Raw genomic sequence first — 23,598 nt, forward strand, 5'->3', positions numbered from 1 at the left:
CGTCAGCAATCGATCGCTGAAGCGATTGCCAAGAGACAACAGTATGCGTGCACGCATCCAAAGGCGCAGAAGCTGAACGTGTTTCTGTCCAAGTTGCTGGTGCTTCAGTCCCTCCCTTTCCAAGTGGTGGACTCTGCACCTTTCAGAGAACTGATGGCTTGTGCCGAGTCGAGGTGGAGAGTCCCAAGCCATCATTTCTTTGTGAAAAAGGCAGTACCAGCCCTGCACACACATGTAGAACAGAAGGTGAGCCGGTCCTTGAGCCTGTCGGTGTCTGCCAAAGTGCACGGCAGTGCCGATGTGTGGAGTTGTAACTACTGTCAGGGACAATACATGCCCTTTACGGCCCACTGGGTGAATGTGGTTCCTGCACAGCCACACCACCACTCCACACAGCAACCTCTCCCTACACTGGCAAAACACTGAATGTAAAATGGCGGCCAGATCAGGTTTATTTATAAGGTAGGGGGTATGTCCATGTGCTGAAATGTCTCAATTGGCTGTCCTGTACCACATGATGGATGTGTCATGGGTCAAAGTTCTTCATAATGTAAAAGAATATGGCGGGCGCAAATTTCTCCATATGTTCGCATGTTCACCGAATAGCGAACACGCAAAGTTCGCCCGTGAAACGACCGCCGCGCGAACCGCAAGGCCATCTCTAGTCAAGAGCTTGATTTTTTTTAAAATAAAGGCAACGTGTGGAACATACATTTATTCAGGAGGCACAGTGGGAGCACCTCTTTTTATAATCAGGTGGGAATAGATGGGACAGTGACTATTATTTTTCAGGGAACAGTGTGGGGACGTGCAAAAGTGTGCAGTCAAAGATATCTGGGTAGCAAACTCTTCAGATATGAGTCATAGCTGGAAGAAAATATTGTGAAGGTGTAGACCACAGCTGTATCCTTTTTTATAGTCTGCAGCATGATAATACACTGCAGAGTACCTAACTGCACCTGGTGCCTAACTTTTATATGATCACTGTATAGCAGTATTATTTATTTATTTATATTGGTGCTTGTATAATGGTAGTGCACACTTTAAAAAATGATAGCTGTCCCTGAGCATGCAATTAGCCGCTTCTATGTTTTTTTGTTTTTGTGTCTTGATTGTGGCGCAGTATTTGTGAGGAGGCATGACTAAATGAAGCACAATTTGTTGGGTGCCACCATTATTCTACCCACCAAGTTAAAATCCTGGATCTGACCCTACCTGGCACTGGTCACTAAAGTTACATTTACTGTCTTCGGGTCTATTCAGTGGCAGTTTTACCATGTGTTTCATCATTTATTACATACTTATTTAGTATTGTAAGAAGGTACAAGGAATCATTGTGGATGATAGGTATGTGTCACCGAGGTTCCTGGCTTCGGTGGAATAAGAGCCGGTTTTTATGTTTCAGCAGCAGTTGCTGTTTGACACCTTTGTACTTAGCATGGCTGTAATAATAGCTGATCCGGGACGGCTCTTACTGGGAGTAGTCAATGTGCTGGATGGGTGACTACTCCCCACGTTCCAGGCCAGCTTTTGCCAGGCATAAAAACCAGCCAGCACTGCCAGGTGGAGAGGATTACTGTACCTCCGTCTGACAGTGGAGCTCAGGAGTTCTGCGTGCTTGGATCTGAGGCCTGTTCTGGGCTGGAGAGCGGAGACCCGTGTGTCAGGGGGACAGGCCGCCTAAAGCCTGTATTTAAACTTTCTGAGGCAGAACTTCCACCCAGGTGACTTTTATTTTATTAACTTGCCATTGGGTGTGAAGTAACCAACACTGAAAAAGTGACGTTTTGTTTTTGGCATCATGTGTGAATAAACACTGAAGTTTGAATTACAAACTTGTATTTTGCCTCTGTACTGTGCCCGCTTATCCTAACTACCAGAGCGAATCCCCACAGTATGTAATTTAGTTTCCTCAACCCGAGTGCATAACAACTTGAACTTGATTTGCAATCTCTCTGTCCAAGCTTCAAGCTTCCCCAAATTCCCTGAGGTTCTACTCTTTCAGGCACTTACAAGTTAACTGTAACCCAATATGTACCATTAATAAACACTCTCTGTAGAAAACCCCTGAATTGTAATCACTCTCTTTGTGGGGAGAAAGGGGAGATGGTTCTCATCCTGGCAGACCTGTCCCATTTGAATGACCATCATGTAATATGGTATTTCTGCATTACAGTGTCTTTCTTGATAGCTACACTGATATTCACTTGAGAAAGGATCTGAGCTGGACTTTTTATCCTAAATATATTTCAAGTCAAAGAAGTGAAGGGGACACACACCAGAACCTTATGTAAGTTTAACCAAGTTAAGTTTGCCATTATCAAAAATGAAAAACATATTTTATATTACTTTGCAATGTAGAAATTATTTGGAAAACTGAGTCTTAGGAACCAAAAATATTAAAGGTGGGCTTTGTAAAAATGTAGACTGTGAAAGAAAACCTCAGGGATTAGCTTTGTTTAATGTAGAAGTTGTATATTATATCTTTTATATGACTGCTAAATGAATGTCATTGTTGTTAATCATAAGATTTTTCTGCTGAGGTCGACATAGTTATTGCTAGTTTATTGCTTAACAATATGCTAATTTGAACGTAATGACTCCTTTATATTTATGCTAGGTAGTCGTGTGTGGCCTCTTTTGTTATTAGTGTCTGTAGAATTGTAAGTAATGTAGCCAGGTGTTCCTGTTTTAAGCTTTTTATCAAGGGAATCCATGCTAATAAATACACAACATATGGCTATTCTGTAACCTTGCTTTACTTTGAGATAACGTATTTTCTATATTTTTATTTACATGATAATTCATTTTTGCAGTTCAGAACCACCGAGAATCCACATTTCTGCAAGTCTAAAAGGAGGTAAATCACCATGGAATCATTAGCAATGGCAAAAAAAAAAAAATCTCAAACTGCATGAAAAACCCACAATGGAAAATTACATTATTATTTTTTTTTTTTTATTCAAACACATAAAGACAATTTATACCTCCCAAAACTAATGATATGTAATAGTCATAGATAAAGGGGTTGTCTGGGTTCAGAGCATAATTTCACCCAGGCAGAACCCCTGATGTTAGCATCAGAGAATCTCATGCTCTGATTCGCTCCCTTGCCCTGCGCTAGATCGCGGAGGGAAAGGGCTCTTTTGTTTTGTGCCGTTTTACAGGCTAGGGCAGCGCTAAAGCCAGCCCATCAGTGCCGGTGACGTCACTGGGCTTCCAGTCAGCCCAATGGAGAACCCTGTACGTCACCAGATCTCCGGAAAATTCCTTTGCCCTGCGCGATTTAGCGCAGGGCAAAGGAGAGCATCGGAGCATGAACTGCTTCGATGCTCGTCAGGGGGCTGCCTGGGTGAAAATGGGGATATGTCCGGGTTCAGCTCTGAACCCGGACAACCCCTTTAATGGTCAAATACATTTGCATAAAGGAAAACTCAAAGTAAAATTTAATTTTCACATCTGAATGAGGTATGTTCATTTTGTTAGTGCTTCAAAGTATTCTTATATAAAGGTCGGTAAAATGCAGCTTATTGCCTACTTTAAGTGTTGTATTTTCCTAGCTATTTTACCTAAATTACTTTCTTTTCTTCTTCTTTGGACACTGATGATATCATATAATATATAGTTGCAGGAAACAAAAACATTAGTATGTTTTTTTTTTAGAGATAAGTGAATCGAAGCTGATGAAGTGGAATTCGATAGGAATTTCAGGAAAAATTAGATTCGGTGCGAAATCAATTTTTTTCCTAAAATGGCTGCTGCACGTGTGAGGATATAGGGCAAGGAACTCTGGGAAGGCGGGATCAACCATAATGCCATGCATGCAGCCAATTAGCAGCCAGCCCTGTGATGTCACAGCCCTATAAATAGCAGCAGCCATCTTAGATTCTGCAGTTCACCAGCGTACTTAGTGCAGGGAGAGACGTGTCTGCAGGCGCTAGGGACAGTGATAGGAAAGACTTAATTGTGGTGAAAAAAAATAATAATTTACAAGTGCAGGGAAAGATTATTCAAGGTGTAGGGAAAGGATAAGGAGGAATCATTCCACCAGCATTTCTGTTGAAAAGGGTTCAGTTGGTGAGGTTACAGCCATAGGAACATTCCTATTACACCTTGCAGCACTGACTGGGGATCCAAATTGGCATTATACAGCTCTGTAATTCCAGCAAACCGTTCTTATTAGGGTGCAAGTGCTGTTTGATACAGGCATTAACAGGGGTTATAACAAGGAAATATTTCTACGTTTTATTTTCCCTTGTGTGGTGCATTTATATGTTGTGCTGCTCAGTGGTGCAGTTATCTGTTATAAAGCTTGTTTTTCTGTGTATTAATGGAAAAAGAAAAAATATATTTGCTGCTCAGCGGTGCAGTTATCCGTTTTAAAATCCTTTTTTGCGTGTATTAGTGGAAAAGGGAAAAATATCTTTGCCGCTCAGCAGTGCAGTGATATATTCTAAAGCCCAGTTTGCCGTGTATTAGTGGCAAAATAAATATATATTGTCCATTCAGCATTGCACTTATCTGTTGAAAAGCCTTTTGTGTGAAAGTGGAAAAAAATTAGGGCCTAATTGCTGTTCTGTGGTGCAGTGATATATTCTGAAGCCCAGTTTGCCGTCTATTAGTGGCAAAAGAAAAATATATTTGCCGTTCAGTGGTGCATTTATATGTTATAAAGCCCATATGTTATATCGACATCTATGTGGAATAAGCTGACGACTTTGTAAAAGGAGTGCACTTCTTCTTGGCGCTAACATCGACCTGTAAGGCTGAGTTCATACTTGAGTTTTTCGAATTTTTGAAGAATTTGCTCATCTCTAGTCTTTTTGTTCTCTTGTGACTTGGTCTTTCTAGTGCTAATACTACTACTACTACTGATACTACTACGCTTACTGCTGCTACTATTTATATTACCTTTTACTAATCTAGAAATGGACCTTTTGCTGTCAAAGATGGTTAAAAAAATTCAATACTACTGTACTTTTTATTCCTTATTATCACTGTTCTGTTAGGAAAGCAAATAAATAAATAAATAAATAAAAATTAAAATGTGGCCATGTATCAGTAAAATAGAAGTTGAATATGTTGATAGTGTAGCAGATATGTTCATTTTGACAATAATTCCTCCTTCCCCAAGCCTTACAGTTAGTGCATGATGAAATTGTGTTTAGTAATCTCAGTATTTCATATGGTTGGTCAGTCATGGAAACCCAATCCATAAAACTATTGATGAACAGTCATTGTGCAAATGTTCATTCAAGAGACAATTTGACTTGCCCCTGTGTGGTGCGAGCAACAGGATTCTTTTGTTGCGTCATGTTCACCCAGGTACTAACCTTGCTTTGGCAGTCGCTATGCAACTGCCTTGCATTGGAATCTGGGTCTAGTTATCGCCTAACTTTGCCTAATAGATTAGAGTGAAGACGCTGATTGCTAAGCATTTATATACAGTACCAAGGCCTTACTTCATTGTGGTTGGAGGACAATGTTTTGGCTAGGTGCATTCTCTTCCTAATATTTAGTACTTTATGCTGTATTCTGGATTTGTCCATTGTCATTTATGTGCTGTTTTCCTGTTTGGCATACACCTGCCATCCACTTGATTTCAGGATCATCTTCTCCTTCCATGGCCCTCGGTTTCTTTCATCTATGTACCAGTGAGTTTTTTAAGAGTCTTATTTTGTGCCAGTGTGGATATGTGTTTTATATATGTTGTTTCTGCAACTGTTTTGCAAATGTATCTTCTGACTATAACTTAGGAGTATATGTCTGTCAGCAAATGTAAATATGAAATATAATTATTTTACTCTATGGGGTTAGAATTACAGTAAATGTCTAACCAGATATCATTTATAAGTTCATTTTACTAAGGCTCATCAATAAAAATCCAAATGATCCCAGACAGTTTTGAAATTAGTTTTGCTATAGTAAACAGGAAACACTCGTACACACTTAATTATATTCCCAAGAAAATATCACAGCATCATTTCCCCGGGTGCTGAGTTTATACATTTATATAAAGTTGGAGAACTGTGTTTTTTTTACCTGCATAAATCTGTTCCTGTTATATGCTGTGATAGTCTTGAATTCAGCAGTGGGATTAGCCGAAGATCACACCACCGTTTTTCCCATCGGAGGCCAGGTGAGGCTGGCCATGAAGAACAAGATAAAGTATCCTGTAAGGGAAATATAAAAGTGCAATAAATCAGTTTATGCTGTGTACACATTCTTATTATATGTTCATTATAGAAATGTACTATATCCAACTAATTGTTACTAATAAGCTGCAGGCACTTTGCATTGTACTATGTACAAACCCTGCAGAGAACACCTTTGCAATAACAATTGGATTTTTTTTTTGTTTATTTCTGAACATTTTAGTAAACATTTTATTTTATTTTATTTTCCCACTAGGGGACTTGATCTCTGACATAATATACTGCAATTCTTCTGTATTGTAGTGTATTATGCCTGTCAGTGTAATACTAAGGCTAGTTTCACACTGGAGTTAAAATTTTCCAGCCGGCTGTTCCAGCAGAGGAAGTGAAGGAAAAAGACCAGATCCCTTGCGGATCCCATTATAGTCAATGGGCTTCAGCGGGGAAAGGAAGCATCCAGCTATGCTGATACGATGAACATTTTAGCACTAGTGTGAAACAGGCCTAACAGGCACCCCTTTAAACCCTGCCTATTACAGTAGCTATACTAAGATGGTAGACCTGGGGTCCTTGTTAGGCTGCTGGCTGCCATGACAACCTATATGCACTCTTTATATAATGTGGGAGGCCATTGGGCATACAAAGGGAGTTCCCTACCTTTTATCTCACTGCTTATATGCCATCTAAGGGGTCCAACCTCTTAAACAGGATTAGTTTCATCAGTCACGCTCATGCTACTGATCTCATGGGTACAGTGGCAGTGCCAACAAGGGCATTGAAAGGTAAATGTCCATCATAGAGCCTGATGAAGCCCTCAATCAAAATGTAATACAAATGTGCTAAAGATTTGTTCATCTCTACTCCTGTGTTCAAAACTGACATTGCATTGATTTACCATAGCAAGAAGCTTCTGTGGTCTCCCTGTATGTCAAACCACAGTATTAGGCCTCATGCACACGACCGTTGTGTGCATCTGTGTCCGTTGATCTGTTTTCCGTGACTTTCTGCGGACCCATTGACTTTCAATGGGTCCGTTAAAAACTTGGAAAATGCACCGTTGTTCATCCGCGTCCGTGATCCGTGTTTCCTGACCTGTCCTATTTTTTTGACGGACAACGGTTCACAAACCCATTCAAGTCAATGGGTCAGTGAAAAAACACGGATGCACACAAGATTGACATCCACGTCCGTGATCCGTGGCCGTAGGCTACTTTCACACAGACGGATCCGCAGATCCGTCTGCATAAAAGCTTTTTTAGAGCTGAGTTTTCACTTTGTGAAAACTCAGATCCGACAGTATATTCTAACACAGAGGTGTTCCCATAGTGATGGTATCTTACAGGGGGCTATGATACGCACAATTAACCCCTTAGGTGCGGCACCTGAGGGGTTAATTGTGCTGATCACAGCCCCCTGTAAGAGATCGGGTGCTGCCAGGCAGTCATGTACACAGTTCTTAGTATATTCTAACTTGAAGCGTCCCCATCACTATGGGAACGCCTCTGTGTTAGAATATACTGTCGGATCTGAGTTTTGACGATCTAACTCATAGAGGCGTCCCCATGGTGATGGGGACGCTTCAAGTTAAAATATACCATCAGATTGGAGAAAACTCTGATCCGATGGTATATTAATAGGGACTCCTGACTTTACATTGAAAGTCAATAGGGGACGGATCCTTTTGCAATTGCACCATATTGTGTCAACGTCAAATGGATCCGTCCCCATTGACTTGCATTGTAAGTCATGACGGATCCGTTTGGCTCCGCATGGCTAGGCGGACACCAAAACGACTTTTTCCTTCATGTCCTTCATTATGCATCCTAAAAAATATTTACAATTCTGGAAAATTGGTCAGATATAAGTTACATAGTTACATAGTTAATACGGTTTAAAAAAGACAAACGTCCATCGAGTTTAACCAAGGGATAGGTAGGGGCACGAATCCCAGAAGGAAGTGAGACTCAGATTTTTACACATTTTCATAAGCATTTATTTTTTTTACTTTTAACAAATTCGTCTAAACCCTTTTTGAAACTGTCCATTGTTCCTGCTGTGACCACGTCCTGAGGAAGTTTATTCCACAGATTCACAGTTCTTACAGTAAAGAAGCTTTGATGCTTCTGGAGACTGGACTTTTTCTTCTCCAGTCGGAGGCAGTGCCCCCTTGTCTTTTGAGCACATTTTACATGGAACAGCTTTTCGCCGTATTTTTTTGTAAGGCCCATTTATATACTTGTACAGGTTAATCATGTCTCTTCTCAAGACTAAATAAATTCAATTATTATAATCTTTCTTCATAATTAAGACCCTCCATCCCCCTTATCATTTTAGTCGCTCTCCTCTGTACTTTTTCCAGCTGCAGTGCATCCTTTCTATGTACTGGTGTCCAGAACTGGACTTTGTATTCCAGATGACGCCGCACCAGCGCTTTGTAAAGTGGTAGTATTACAGCCCTGCCCCGCGAGTCCATGCCTTGCTCAATGCATGACAATATCCTATTGGCCTTAGAAGCAGCTGATTGACATTGTATACTATAATTTAATCTACCATCCACAAGGACACCCAAATCCTTCTCTATAAGTGACTCTCCCAATGTTACATCACCTAGGACATATGAAGCACAGAGATTATTACTACCAAGATGCATAATTTACATTTGTCCACATTGAACCTCATTTACCAAGTTGATGCCCAATCACTCAGAGTGTTCAAGTCAGCTTGTAGTTTGTGGACATCTTCCATAGACTGTACAGTTCTACACATTTTTGTGTCATCTGCAAAAATAGATATGGTGCCCTCCTCAATATCATTAATAAATAATATAAAACAATATACTGGGCACTCACACTAGACGTGGAAACATACGACAATATAGTAATTTAAACAGTTTATTAATAAAGCTTGATGTGAATAATAAAATACAATACAATATGCTGGGCTAATTAAAAGTCAAAAATGGAATACATTAGTATAAAAACCGTGAGATAACGATAGACTAAAATTGATACAATAAGTAAACAATTGGCAAGGAATTAATAATGCAGTTGAAATGTAAAATAACAGAGATGATATTTCATAAATAATATCTCATTCCAATTGGGAATAGATAATAGGTTGGAAAAAGTCTCCGATTGTTTCAAAGGACAAAAAGCAGTACTCTGTTGTAGTGAGTGTTTGGTTGCGGCGTCCCGCTTTTACTCACTGTTCAGTAGTTACTGATGTTAATTTCACTGCTGTGATTCCGGTTCTCTGTGTTTCCGACTGCTCGCCTTCTGGTTATCTCTGCCTCCGGTCTATGTGGCTCTGGGCACCGCTCCGTGTGATTTCAAGAGCCGATGTCCTCCAAGCCTCTATTTGCCTGCTTCCACACTGGTATGACTCTGCGGAAAAAGAGCTTGTTCTCTGGATATGAGAAGCTCCTCGTGAGTCAGCGTGCCAGGTCCTCTTTGCTTAAGAAGCGTTCCGGATTTATAGCGCCAACCTAGAATGACTGCGGCAATGGGTACAACAGGAGTTCGTGTGTAGGTAAGCTGGGGGTCTTGGATCAAGACTTGACTTTTAAATAGCCCAGCATATTGTATTGTATTTTATTATTCACATCAAGCTTTATTAATAAACTGTTTAAATTACTATATTGTCGTATGTTTCCACGTCTAGTGTGAGTGCCCAGTATATTGTTTTATATTGTTCATTTGTTAAAGGAAGGGCGAATCCTTTATTACTGAGAGCACCTCCCTCTGTGGTTTCACTCACTCCTGTGCGTCTCATACCAGCTACTCATTAATAAATAAATTAAATAATAAAGGGTCCAGCACTGAACCTTGGGGTACACCACTTATAACCTTGGACCATTCTGAATAGGAATCATTGACCACAACTCTCAGCCAGTTTTTAATCCAATTACAAACTTTACTTTCCAAGCCAATAGACCTTACTTTACTTATTAAGCGTCTATGAGGGACCGTATCAAAAGCCTTTGCAAAATCCAGAGAGACTACATCCACACCCGCCCCTCTGTCCAGGCTACTACTCACCTCCTCATAAAAACAAATCAGGTTAGTCTGACAACTTCTGTCCTTGGTAAACCATGCTGGTTATAACTTATATTATTATTTACAGTCACACACTCCTGTATATAGTCCCTTAAGATTCCTTCAAACATTTTTCCCACAACAGAAGTTAAACTAACTGGTCTATAATTAGGGTGAGTTGATTTACATTTTTACATCTGTGCAGTTTGCTCCCCTTATTATTTTATGCACTTATATAGCGCTACTATATTTTGCAGCGCTTTAGAGACATTAGCATCCAAATGTCCCCAATGGGGATCACAATCTAAGTTCCCATGCAAACACAGGGAACTTCATGCAGATGTTGTCCTTGGTCGTATTCGAACCTAGCACCCCAGCACTGCAAGGCACCAGTGCTAACCACTGAGCCACCATGCTACGAGCTACCAAATTGGTTATATTTCATAAACCATAAAATGCTAAGTAAGTTTGATTAATCAGATCGCAGAGCCCTGAATCATATGACAGCATGGAAGACTCATGTATAGCATAAAATGCCAATGAATAAAAATCTCCAGGTTCCACAAGTAAATTCATGAAGAAGTCTAAAGCCTCATGCAGACGTCCTTGGAACACGGTCCATGAGATACCGGACTGGCATTGCAGGAGCGCACGGCGTCATAGCAACCAATGACGTTGTGCGCTCCTCCAATGCCAGTCCGGTATCTCACAGACCGTGTTCCACTGACATCTGCATGATGCTTTAGAAAGGCTTTGCGCAAATCTGAGAAGTTGAATGCATGGAATTGTGACGTTTACTAAAATATTTATGTTCTCTTGGCAGAGTTTTGTGCTTCACATAATTAGTTAAGAACAGAAAAAGAATTTCCAAAGCTTTAAAACTTCTTAATCTTTAAACACAGTTGTAGTTTAAGAACAGCTGGTGTTTTACTACTTGTCTATCTCCAACAATAATCATAAGTCCTACGGGAGCAACATAATTTCTGAAACCTTTTACGAATGTAAAATATCTATATCCATAAATCTGAATACTTTAAAGTTTAAATTTATATCCAATTATAAAATTCTTATACTACATGCAACTTTTCCTTATCACATAATTGTTTAGAGCATATTATCTGTTTTTTACTATCGTTACTTCACAGCATCAAGCCTTTCTCTATTTATACTATCTAGTGCACCTTCATGTAAAGAAGCTAGAAATTCCATCTAACTAAGTGAACTAAGCAAATAAAACATATGTAAAGCTCTGTATCAAGTTCTGCAAGGTCTTAAGCGAGCCATACACATAACTGTCAGCCGAATGCTTTCACTCTTGATCCCTACATACACATTCATGCACAACTCTTCTCTCCCTAGATATTTGTTGTTGGGGGACCTGCATAAGGCCTATATACACATTGGATGGCCTGCAAATCCTAATAAAATCAACGTATTTGGCTGACGTAAGGGAAGACCTAGACCACAAATCATCAGGTTTAGGTACAGTTTTTGACGGTATGATCCATTTTTTTTATTCTTTATCACCTTCTCAACATCGGCCAGTGCGATAGAAACATAAAAAATCCCCAATAAACTGCAATGATAATTCATTGTCGTCTATAGGAGAAACAATCAGATGATCAGATATTTAATTCTAGGGGGAGTTAAAAAAAAAGTGCAAAAAAAAAAGTGTAAAACAAAAAGGGTAAAAAACAAAGTTTTTTTTTTAATAGAAAAAATAAAATCTAATTATAATTATAAAAATATAAAAAATATAATTCCTTCTTTAACCATATTAAAAATAAACAATAAAATATAACAATTATCAGCATTGACGCATCCATAAATCTGCTGATAATTATTAAAATATAAACGTATCTTTTCCGTGCGGTGAATTCTGTAATACAAAAAAAATATCTAAATCGCAAAATGCCTGTTTTTTTTTGCTGCTTTACATCCCCCACATTTTTTTTTCTTAGAAAAAGTGATCAAAATTCATACACACTCCAGAATGGTATCAATCAAAACTACAGATTGCCCCACAAACAATGAGCTCTGTAGATATAAATATAAAAAGTTTATAGGGAGTAAAAAACTAAAACCAAAAAAAAAAAAAATGCTTAGTCAGCAAGAGGTTAAAAACAAAAGGGAATGGTAAAAGAAAACTCAATAATTTCTTTGGCAGCTATAGATGTATATTTCATTTATAGAAGCTAGAAACTGCGGCCCACATTTCTTAAGCAGTTTACACCAGTTCAAAAAAAAAAAAAAAAAACATATTAGATATCGATTCATCCGTAACAACCTGCTCTATGAAAATATCACATAAGCTAACCCGTCTGGTGAACACCGTAAAAAAAAAAAAAAAAAAACAGTGCCCAAAATTTTTTTTTTTTGTCACCATACATCACAAAAAGTGTAATACTAAACGATCAAAAAGTATTATGTACCCCAAAATAGTACCAATCAAACCGTTATCTCATCCCGCAAAAAATGAGACCCTAAGACAATCGCCCAAAAAATAAAAAAGATTTGACTTTCTGAAAATGGAGACATAAAAACATGATTGTTTTTCTTTCAAAAATTGTGCGCTCTGCCATGTTCCCGTACAGTAGTTTACGACCACATATGGGGTGTTTCTGTAAACTGCAGAATCAGGGTAATACTGTAAATATTGAGTTTTATTTGGCTGTTAACCATTGATGTGTTACAGGAAAAAAATTAATTGAAATTGTGAATTTGCCCAAAAAGTGATATTTAAAAATGTCATCTCCTTTTCCTTTAATTCTTGTGGAATACCTAAAGGGTTAAAGTTTGTAAAATCAGTTTTGAATAACTTTAGGGGTATAGTTTCTACAATGGGGTCATTTATGGGTGTTTTCCATTATGTAAGCCCCACAAAGTGACTTTAGAATTGAAGTGGTCCTTAAAGTGGGTTTTGGAAATTTTCTTAAAAATGTGAAAATTTTATTCAAAAATTCTAAGCCCTATAAGATCCTGAAAAATAATTGTACATTTACAAAATGATGCAAACATAAAAGTGGACATATGGGGAATATAAGGTAATAAATCTCTTGTGATTTATCACTATCTGCCTTAAAAGCAGGGAAATTCAAATTTTGAAAATTGCAAATTTTTCTAAATTTTCTGTAAATTTTGTATTTTTTTTATAAATAAAGGTGAATTATATTGACAAAAAATTTTCACTATCGTGAAGTACAATGTGTCGCCAGAAAACAATCTCAGAATAGCTTGCATAAGTAAAAGCATTCCGAAGTTATCACCGCATAAAGTGACATATGTCAAGTTTCCAAAATACGGCCTGGTCCTCAAGGTGAAAAATGGCAAGGTCCTTAAGGTGTTAAAGGGGTTGTGCAGCAACTTATATTGATGACCTAGCACACAAGAGAGCTAACAGTTTGGGATCTTTGTATAATGGTTAAAGGGTATCTAAATACCAAAGGACTGTTAGGATAACTAGAGTCAGGCCAAACCAGCTGGTTGGTAAAGAGGGTCCACAACCACTACCCATAACAGAATCAGTTTGTACCAGAAGAAAACATAAAAATGATTCAGAGAAACTAGACCAGAATCAAGTTTTAAGAAATCCATTTATCACTACTGAGCCCTGTACCAACTTGGCTCTGAATAATACGTTTCACCTTTCATCAGAGATAATTACTGTGGCTAAATATCTTTTATTTTCTTAAAAATTTAATGTTTGACAATAATTCCTTTCACAGACTTTGTTACTTATCTGTCCGTTGGTCAAGTGCACATGTTTTCATTTACTTCTGCTTTTTGTAAATCAGTAGATAAAGCCTTTTTATACTATACTGTGACTAAAACATCATATATTAATTAATGGTATTTTCTGCAGTAAATTTGCATTAATAATATATAAACAACCAAATTCCACTGAATCTGTGTATGAGGCAGAAAACAAGCTTATTGATATAATATTGTAGTAGGAGAGAAAACAGTTCTCAAGATATTTTTATTTTCACAGCTCCATGGCAACGGGAAACACTATTAAGGCAAATCTTAGCAGCTAGTTCTTTAGTCAAGGATGTTAATTATACACAGACAAAACAAACAAAAGTATATCAGCCATAAGTATTGACATTTCAAAGAAAGGAGCTATGAGATTCTCAACATAACTTTATTATGGAATAAAAACAGTTCATATTTTTATTATTGCTATTGCTGCCATTGCAAGTACTATGCTACTAATGCTACTGTGAGGTTAAATAAATTAAATATAAAGTGGCATGCAAACGTTTGGGCACCCCTGGTCAACATTACTGTTATTGTAAACAGATAAACAAGTTTAAGAAGAAATAATGATACATTTCCTTTGTTTTTTTAATACAAAAACATTTTTATTTTTTTATTTTTTACAGTTTCAAACTGAAAGGAAAAGGGGCAAATTCAAAACTTTGGGCACCCTGCATGGTTAGTATTGATATGTAGAGAAAATCTAAATCGCACATCCTCATTCCTATATGTAATGCAAGGCACCAACAAACAGACCAGGTTGGTGGATTTGCGCTGCAGCGGCTGCTGGTATATTTGGGCGTCGTTGGAACAGCAGGTTAACGGCTCCCGTTAATTCACTCAGCTGCTGCTGGATCTTGTCCATGGCAACTGTTAGTTGGGCCCACTGTTCTGTAATGCAAGGCACCAACAAACAGACCAGTGATGAAAGCAAAAAGGTGTTTATTCACCAGAAACATAAACGTCCAGGACACTTGCTGGTAACAAGGAATAATAACAAAAACCAGGCAAGGAGATTCCAGGAATAGTCCCAACCAGTGCTGAATGATGCTGTGCACTTGGCAGTCGAGTCACTCCAGATCTTGGGTCCGCTGCAAAGGACAAAGTTCCTGGCAGTCTTCAGTCACTAGCAGTTGTGACCTATACCTGGTTGAGGGAAAATAACAGTGGGCACTGATCACCCTGAGAGACCTCCTTTTAAATGCCTGCTGACCAATCCCAGGGTGCCAAGTGTCCACTACCATAGGTGAACAAATTGCCCTGCACCTGAGTACATGGCCTAAGGCAATCACAAGTTGATTAACCCATAGCTGGCTCCCTAATCCACTTTGCTCTTGTGAGTCAGTATATTATGCGCCACTGGTCGACGAAGCGCATAAGAAGCACGTACTCGCGACCGTGTATCCCTTTGCGAACCTGCCCTCGTGCGTACGCACGGACGCATGATTGACTCAACGCGAGTATGCGAGCGCGTGGACCCAGATGCGGAAACGGAAGTCGCAGGAGACACCGGAGACGACCCTGGCCGCGGCATTTTGTCACTCGCCTGGCCACTCTGTCCCCGGGACTCCGACGGTCCTCCCCTCCGATGTCCACGCGAACGCATCCCCGCACTGGCTCGCAAAGGGGTCAGCGCTGGTGCATCAGAGACACGCATAACCTGTCCCGCAATTCCACGAGGACCCCTCTTGGTTCCCCTGGAGTGCAAAGCAGGTGAGGATCTTACATTACCCCCCCCTCGAGGAGGCGGCTCTGAAGACTCCAAGCAAGCTTTCCCCGGATTATCCCAGTGAAAGGCTGCCACCAACTCATCCGCATGCACCTGGCGAGCAGGTATCCAACATCTCTCCTCTGGACCAAAACCCTTCCAGTCCACCAAGTATTGAAGAGACCTTTGGACAAAACGAGAGTCCAAAATTCTGTTCACCTCGAACTCCGGTACCCCTTGGACCTCCAGCGGGGATGGGGTCTGAATGAAGGGAGCGGAGTCGGCTGCCGATTTGAGAAGTGAAACATGAAAGGTGTTCACTCCTCGGATCGACGGTGGAAGAGCAACCTTGTACGTAACTCGGTTGATCTTTTGTGTCACTGGGTATGGGCCAATGAATCGAGGACCCAACTTGGAAGATGGCTGACTCAGCGGAATGTTCCGGGTGGAGACCCACACCTGATCTCCCACCTTAAACTTTTGCTCTACGGTGCGATGACGATCAGCAAATTTCTTCTGTTGCGCCACCGCACTGCGGAGATTCCGCTGGGCCGACGACCAAATAGGATGTCTATCCTCGAACCATTGATCCACCACCGGTGTGTCAGTGGAGGGTCCGGCCAAAGAAGAGAGTCTTGGATCCCTGCCCCCCACGCACCTGAACGGAGACATCTTAGTGGAAGCATGCTCAGAGTTGTTATAAGCCACCTCCGCAAAGGGTAGATACGCTGCCCATTCCTCCTGGCAGTCTGACACGAAGCACCGGAGATATTGCTCCAGGGTCTGGTTAGTCCTTTCCGTCTGACCGTTGGTCTCTGGGTGAAAACCAGAAGAAAAAGACAAATTAATACCCAATCGGGAGCAGAAAGAACGCCAGAAGCGAGAGATGAATTGCACTCCTCTGTCTGAAACAATGTCATCCGGCGCTCCGTGTAATCGAAAGACATGATTCAAGAACAGATCTGCCAATTCTCTGGCCGAGGGCAATCCAGGGAGTGGGATAAAATGGGCCATCTTACTAAAACGGTCCACCACTACCCAGATTACCGTACTTCCAGAGGACCTTGGCAAATCTGTGATGAAATCCATGGAAATGTGAGTCCATGGAGCCTGGGGAATTGGCAGTGGGAGTAAAGTCCCAGAAGGGGCAGACCGGGACGGTTTACATCTGGCACAAACAGTACATGCCTGGATAAAGGCCTTAACATCCACGGACATGTTGGGCCACCACACGTGACGTTTAACAAGGGCAAGTGTTTTCTTAACACCCAAATGCCCGGCAGACTTTGAGTCATGAAGCTGTTGGATGACCTTCAATCGAAGGTTAATGGGTACAAACCAACGACCCTCGGGTTTGTCAGGTGGACTCTCTGCCTGTGAAGGCTCAAGAAGAGAGGACAAGTCCTCCATTACTTCTGCGGCCCCCAGGGCAGCAAGAAAACATTTAGTTGGGAGAATGGTTTCTGGCTCAGAGTCCAGGACGGAAGCAGCCTCGGGGAAGCAGCGGGACAGGGCATCTGCCTTCACGTTTTTGGAACCTGGTTTATAAGTGAGGCGGAAATTCAAGCGGGTGAAAAACAATGCCCACCGGGCTTGTCGGGAGTTGAGTCTTTTGGCACTCTCTAGATACTCCAAATTTTTGTGGTCAGTGTAAACCGTGATGGGATGTTCTGCACCCTCTAGCCAATGTCTCCACTCTTGAAAAGCCAATCTTACTCCCAGAAGCTCTCTATTGCCGATATCATAATTACACTCGGCTGGAGAGAGCTTCCGAGAGAAGAAGGCACAGGGATGTAACCTCTCAGGGTCCCCAGAATACTGTGAGAGAACTGCCCCTACACCGACCTCTGAGGCATCGACCTCGAGAACAAAAGGTCTGGAGGTGTCTGGATGAGTAAGAATTGGTGCCGTGCAAAAGGCCTGTTTCAGCGTCTCAAAGGCTCTGACTGCCTCTCTCGTCCACTTAGAAGGATTAGCTCCCTTCTTAGTGAGGTTGGTGAGAGGTACTACTATCGCAGAAAAATTCTTAATAAACTTGCGGTAGAAGTTGGCAAAGCCTAAGAAACGCTGCAACCCCTTAAGATCCTTAGGCTGAGGCCAATCCAAGACAGCAGAAAGTTTGGATGGGTCCATAGCCAATCCCTTTTCTGAGATAATGTACCCTAGGAAAGGCAACTCCTTCACCTCAAACAGACACTTCTCAAGTTTGGCATAGAGGCGGTTCTCCCTCAGCTTCTGGAAAACCTGACACACGTGTTTCCGATGAGAGACCAGATCCGAAGAGTAGATTAGTATGTCATCTAGATAGACAACAACACATCTATCCAAGAAATCTCTGAGAACATCGTTGATGAACTCCTGGAAGACCGCGGGAGCATTACAGAGACCGAAAGGCATCACGAGATACTCGTAATGCCCGTCTCTGGTATTAAATGCGGTCTTCCATTCGTCACCCTCTCTAATGCGAACTAAATTATAAGCACCCCTTAAATCGAGTTTGGTGAAGACTCGGGCCCCTGCCACCTGAGAAAACAGATCATCAATCAGAGGCAGTGGATACCGATTCTTTACCGTAATCCGATTAAGGGCACGATAATCGATGCAAGGTCTCAAGCCTCCATCCTTCTTCTCCACAAAGAAGAATCCAGCTCCAGCAGGGGAAGTGGATGGACGAATGAAATTCTTCTCAAGGTTCTCTTTAATATACTCCCGCTGAGCCTGAACCTCAGGCCCAGTGAGATTATAAAGATGCCCTCGTGGTGGCATGGTACCTGGCAACAGGTCTATAGGACAATCATATGACCTGTGGGGAGGTAACACATCAGCCCCCTGAGGACTGAACACATCTCGGAAATTATGATACTGCTGTGGTAAAGTGCTTAATACTTCCATGGAGGCTAGTGACAGGTCGGGACGAATGCACTTAGTAAGGCATTCCGTACTCCACTGACAAATAAGACCCGAGCGCCAGTCCACTACTGGATTATGGAGCCTTAACCAAGGGAGACCCAAAATCACGGGAGTGGATGGCATGTCAAGGACAAAAAGGCTTAAGGTCTCCCAATGATCAGCCCCCACCGTTACCTGTATTCCCGGAGTCATCCACACTGCACGACCATCTTGAAGAGGGGAACCATCAATCACGGTCACTGACATGGTGGTTTTCGGCTGGATCAACGGGATGCCAAGTCGACGAACCAAGGTTGAGTCCACAAAATTCCCAGCGGCCCCAGAATCGATTAGTGCTGAAAACTCATGGACCTTGTCTTGCCACCGTAAGGATATGGATACCATCACCCGGCTTGGAGGAGGGATAATAGCACCTAGGGGGTTCTCCTCTATGCCCCCTAGGTTCATTCGTTTCCCGCCGGCAGGAGGGGACAGGTTTTAACGAGGTGTCCAGACTTTCCGCAAAATAGGCACAGGCCTTTCTGTTGGCGACGAGCTTGTTCTGCCTGTGTGAGATGGGAGGATCCAACCTCCATTGGCTCTTCGGACGATTTAAGAGGCCCTGGATGTGGTCGAGAGGATGAAAACCGAGACGACCGTTCCACTCGCCTCTCACGGATTCGCCTGTCGGCATCGATTGCCTGAGAGATAGCCATTTCCAACGAGAAGGGGGTAGGCAAGGCCAAAAGAAGATCCCGGACCGCATCCGAAAGTCCCAAACGGAAGCGATGGCGTAGGGCTGCGTCGCCCCAGGTGGTGAAAGCTGCCCATCGCCTGAATTCTGCAGCGTATTCTTCAGCTGGGCGGCGGCCTTGTTGAATATGCTCAGGATTGGTCTCTGCGGTGCGAGTACGATCCGGGTCATCGTAAATCACAGCCATAGCCTCGAAGAAGGCGTCCACTGACGAAAAAGCTGTATGGTCTTGAGGCAAATTAAATGCCCAACGTTGGGGGTCTCCACGTAGCAGTGACATTACAATCCCAATTCTCTGCCTGAGAGTGCCAGAAGCCATCGGACGCAACTGGAAATAAAGGAGACAGGAGTCCCTGAAGTTTAAGAACTCCTGTCGCTCTCCTGTGAAGGGGTCAGGCAGGGGGATCTTAGGTTCTGTTTGATGCCTTGCGATAGTGACGGGTAGTGCTGAGGTTCCCTGGATAAGCTGCTGAACCTCCTCCATCACAGTTGTCAGTTGCTCTTGGATTTGCGCTACAGCGGCTGCTGGTATATTTGGGCGTCGTTGGAACAGCAGGTTAACGGCTCCCGTTAATTCACTCAGCTGCTGCTGGATCTTGTCCATGGCAACTGTTAGTTGGGCCCACTGTTCTGTAATGCAAGGCACCAACAAACAGACCAGTGATGAAAGCAAAAAGGTGTTTATTCACCAGAAACATAAACGTCCAGGACACTTGCTGGTAACAAGGAATAATAACAAAAACCAAGCAAGGAGATTCCAGGAATAGTCCCAACCAGTGCTGAATGATGCTGTGCACTTGGCAGTCGAGTCACTCCAGATCTTGGGTCCGCTGCAAAGGACAAAGTTCCTGGCAGTCTTCAGTCACTAGCAGTTGTGACCTATACCTGGTTGAGGGAAAATAACAGTGGGCACTGATCACCCTGAGAGACCTCCTTTTAAATGCCTGCTGACCAATCCCAGGGTGCCAAGTGTCCACTACCATAGGTGAACAAATTGCCCTGCACCTGAGTACATGGCCTAAGGCAATCACAAGTTGATTAACCCATGGCTGGCTCCCTAATCCACTTTGCTCTTGTGAGTCAGTATATTATGCGCCACTGGTCGACGAAGCGCATAAGAAGCGCGACCGTGTATCCCTTTGCGACCTGCCCTCGTGCGTACGCACGGACGCATGATTGACTCAACGCGAGTATGCGAGCGCGTGGACCCAGATGCGGAAACGGAAGTCGCAGGAGACACCGGAGACAACCCTGGCCGCGGCGTCTTGTCACTCGCCTGGCCACTCTGTCCCCGGGACTCCGACGGTCCTCCCCTCCGATGTCCACGCGAACGCATCCCCGCACTGGCTCGCAAAGGGGTCAGCGCTGGTGCATCAGAGACACGCATAACCTGTCCCGCAACTCCACGAGGACCCCTCTTGGTTCCCCTGGAGTGCAAAGCAGGTGAGGATCTTACACTATACTTCTGATATGACAACTGTTTACAATTTTCAGCATTTCTTTTGATAAAACATGGCTATACAGCACTATTATCAATCATTTGCTGTGCACTATTAGGAGGCATTAGTATACAGTTTGATCAAAGAGCATAGGCCCACTTACCGCGACAAGGTTGCCTCTTTTAAGTGGGGACCTACTCTAACTAAGGTGCGGCGCCATGCGGCGACCACTGCGCCTCCACACCGCTCCAGCAGGCAATGGGATCCATCAGCCACACAGCAGTCCCACTGTGCGGCAAAGCCACCTAGGCCCCGGGTCCCATCACTCCACCAGCACAGCACAGAAGCAGCGACGGCCACCGTCCAGCGCCGCATGTGAACTGGTGCAAAGAGCTCACCTGTTCACAGCCTCTCAGGAACTCCAACTGAGATGTGGTAGGAATTTATAGACCCTGCATGGTTAGTACTAGAGATCAGTGAATTTCCGGTTATGAAATTAGTTCACGCTTCGTTTACTGGTAAAAGGTGAATTGCGTTATGGATTTCGTTACCACGGACCATAACACAATTCTATGACAAAATGCATAATGTAATGCCTTTAGAGGGATTCTGTTATTCATTCTGTCATAATAGAAGTCTATGGGCTGCATAACGGATCAATCCCGTTTCCGTTATGCAGGAGAGGACTCGCCTGCATTACGGAATCCATAACGCAATTCACCTTTCACCAGTAAACAAAGCGTGAGCGAATTTCAAAATATGAAATTCGCTCATCTCTAGTTAGTACCTAGCAGAATCCCCTTTGGCACACAGCTTGTAAATGCTTTTCGTAGCCTACCAAGAGTCTTTAAATTTTAGTTTGAGGGATTTTCATTCAATCTTCCTTGCAAAAGTCTTCCACACTGTGAGATTCCTGGGCAGTCTTGCATGCACTGCTCTTTTACTGGAATTTCATTGAATCCATTCTTCACTCCATCCATGAAATGTTCCCCCTGCCATTGGCTGCAACAAAACCCCAAAGCAAGGTTGATCCACCTCTATGCTTAAAGGTTGGAGAGGTGTTCTTTTCATAAAATTCTGCGCCTTTTTTTACTCAAAACATACCTTTGCTCATTGTGGCTAGAGATGAACGAAGTTATGAAAAATTTGACTCGGGTGCTTCACTAAATTTCCCAAAGAAATTTGATTCATGATGAATTACTTCATCACAAAGAGCATTTCTTTGTATGTAGCAGGCGCAATGATGGGGAACAGCAATCACACTGCCCCCCAACATTGAACCCCTCAGATGCCGCGTTAATCACTGATCGCAGCATTCTGAGACTACAATTCGTTACCACAAAGCGCAAGGAAATCCAGCTTCACTGCAAATTGAATTTTTCCTGAAATTCAGATCAAAGTCCACTTAGCTAACTTCAATTCGCTCAACACTAATTGCGGCCAAAGAGTTATATTTTAACCTTTACAGGACTTTCCAAAATGCATCGGGCCTGTTTAGATGTTCTTTTGCAAATTTCTGAAGCTGGATTTTGTGGTGAGGACACAGGAGAGGTTATATTCTGCTGACTCTTCCAAGAAGGCAATATTTATGCACTTGTTGCTAAACAGTAGAACAATGTACCACAACTCTAGAGTCTATTAAATCTTCTTGAATGTCTTTTGCAGTCAAGCAGGGGTTCTGATTTGCCTTTCTGGTATTTTTCTGACAGCAGGTGAACCCAAATCTTTCTGGGGTCGTTTCATATGAATTCATAAAAACAGCATGTAGAGACATTTTAGAGCACATGTTGGTGGGAAGTGGGGGGAAGGGCTTGCCCTGATTGGCTCCCAGGATGACAGGCAGCCGGGATGAGCCAATCAATGTTGCAGCAGGTAGGAAGGTGCCCTAGCAGAACGAGCAGAATGCTATTGTGTGCTGGGCTATGAATGAGGGTGTTTGGGTGTGACAGTGTCTGCCAGGAAAACAACCTTAGAGAGAGTCAGGGTGAGTCAGAAATTAAACAGGGACAGTCAGAAATCAATCAAGCTTATTGCCAGGGAGAGTAAACAAAAAAGAAAAGGATTCCAAAGAATAATTGTGTGTGTTGTGTAGAATATGGACAAGCAAGGCAGACAAGCAGAGCATCTGACAGACAGGGAGAGAGAAGACAGGAGCTATGGTTGACTGTGCCTGCTATCAGAAGTGCAGGTGCTGCAGTGCAGACCTCAAAAGCTGCTACCTGCAAGCAAATAGTTTCATCCTCTCACCCCCCTCCATTTTCCTAGAAATTCTTTTTTGTGAGGGTAAATTTAATTAAACAGCATATATAAATAATTACTGCATCAATAACGAAGATGTAGCAGCAAACTACCTGTGTGTATTTACGTAAAATTGAACACCAAGCCTCAATTTTCCATTTCCGTTTATTCAGTTTCCACACGATTGCAATGTAAAAAATTTAGCATCAAACCTCAATTAACATTTACATATATTCAGTTTCCACACGGTTGCAATTAACATTTTTTGGGGGGTTTAATTTAATTAAGCAGCACATGTACATGACTACTGCAGCAATACTCAAGGTGTAGAAGCAATCAACTTTTGTGTGTTAATTTGAAAACGAGTGTCAAGCCTCAATTTTCCATGTACTTGTATTCAGTTTCCACAAAGTTGTAATTTTTTTTTTTTTTGTGGCTTTAATTTAATTAACCAGCATACTGTATATACGTGTTTACTACACCAATACACAAGGTAGTGGACAACATTATCTGAGAGGCAGGAAAAATTCCAGGCTACAAAAGGATCCCAAACGAAAGACCAAGAGCCAGAATGTGGGTAGTAGCAGCACCAACTATCCCGCCAGAAGTAGTATTAGTAGGC

The 23,598-nt window shown here is 42.1% G+C and overlaps 1 protein-coding gene across 1 annotated transcript in view; it reads right to left on the reverse strand.

Moving 5' to 3' along the window:
- Positions 1–23,598, reverse strand: part of SNTG1 (syntrophin gamma 1) — a gene marked incomplete at its 3' end in the record, with an annotated part of 293,950 nt that overhangs the window by 137,937 nt on the left and 132,415 nt on the right. The window contains exon 9 of the mRNA XM_040433887.1: positions 6,043–6,173. Within this exon, the coding sequence (XP_040289821.1) occupies positions 6,043–6,173 (131 nt within the window). The remainder of the gene's footprint in view (positions 1–6,042; positions 6,174–23,598) is intronic.

Source organism: Bufo bufo, chromosome 5 (assembly GCF_905171765.1).
Source record: "Bufo bufo chromosome 5, aBufBuf1.1, whole genome shotgun sequence".
Lineage (NCBI taxonomy): Eukaryota > Metazoa > Chordata > Amphibia > Anura > Bufonidae > Bufo > Bufo bufo.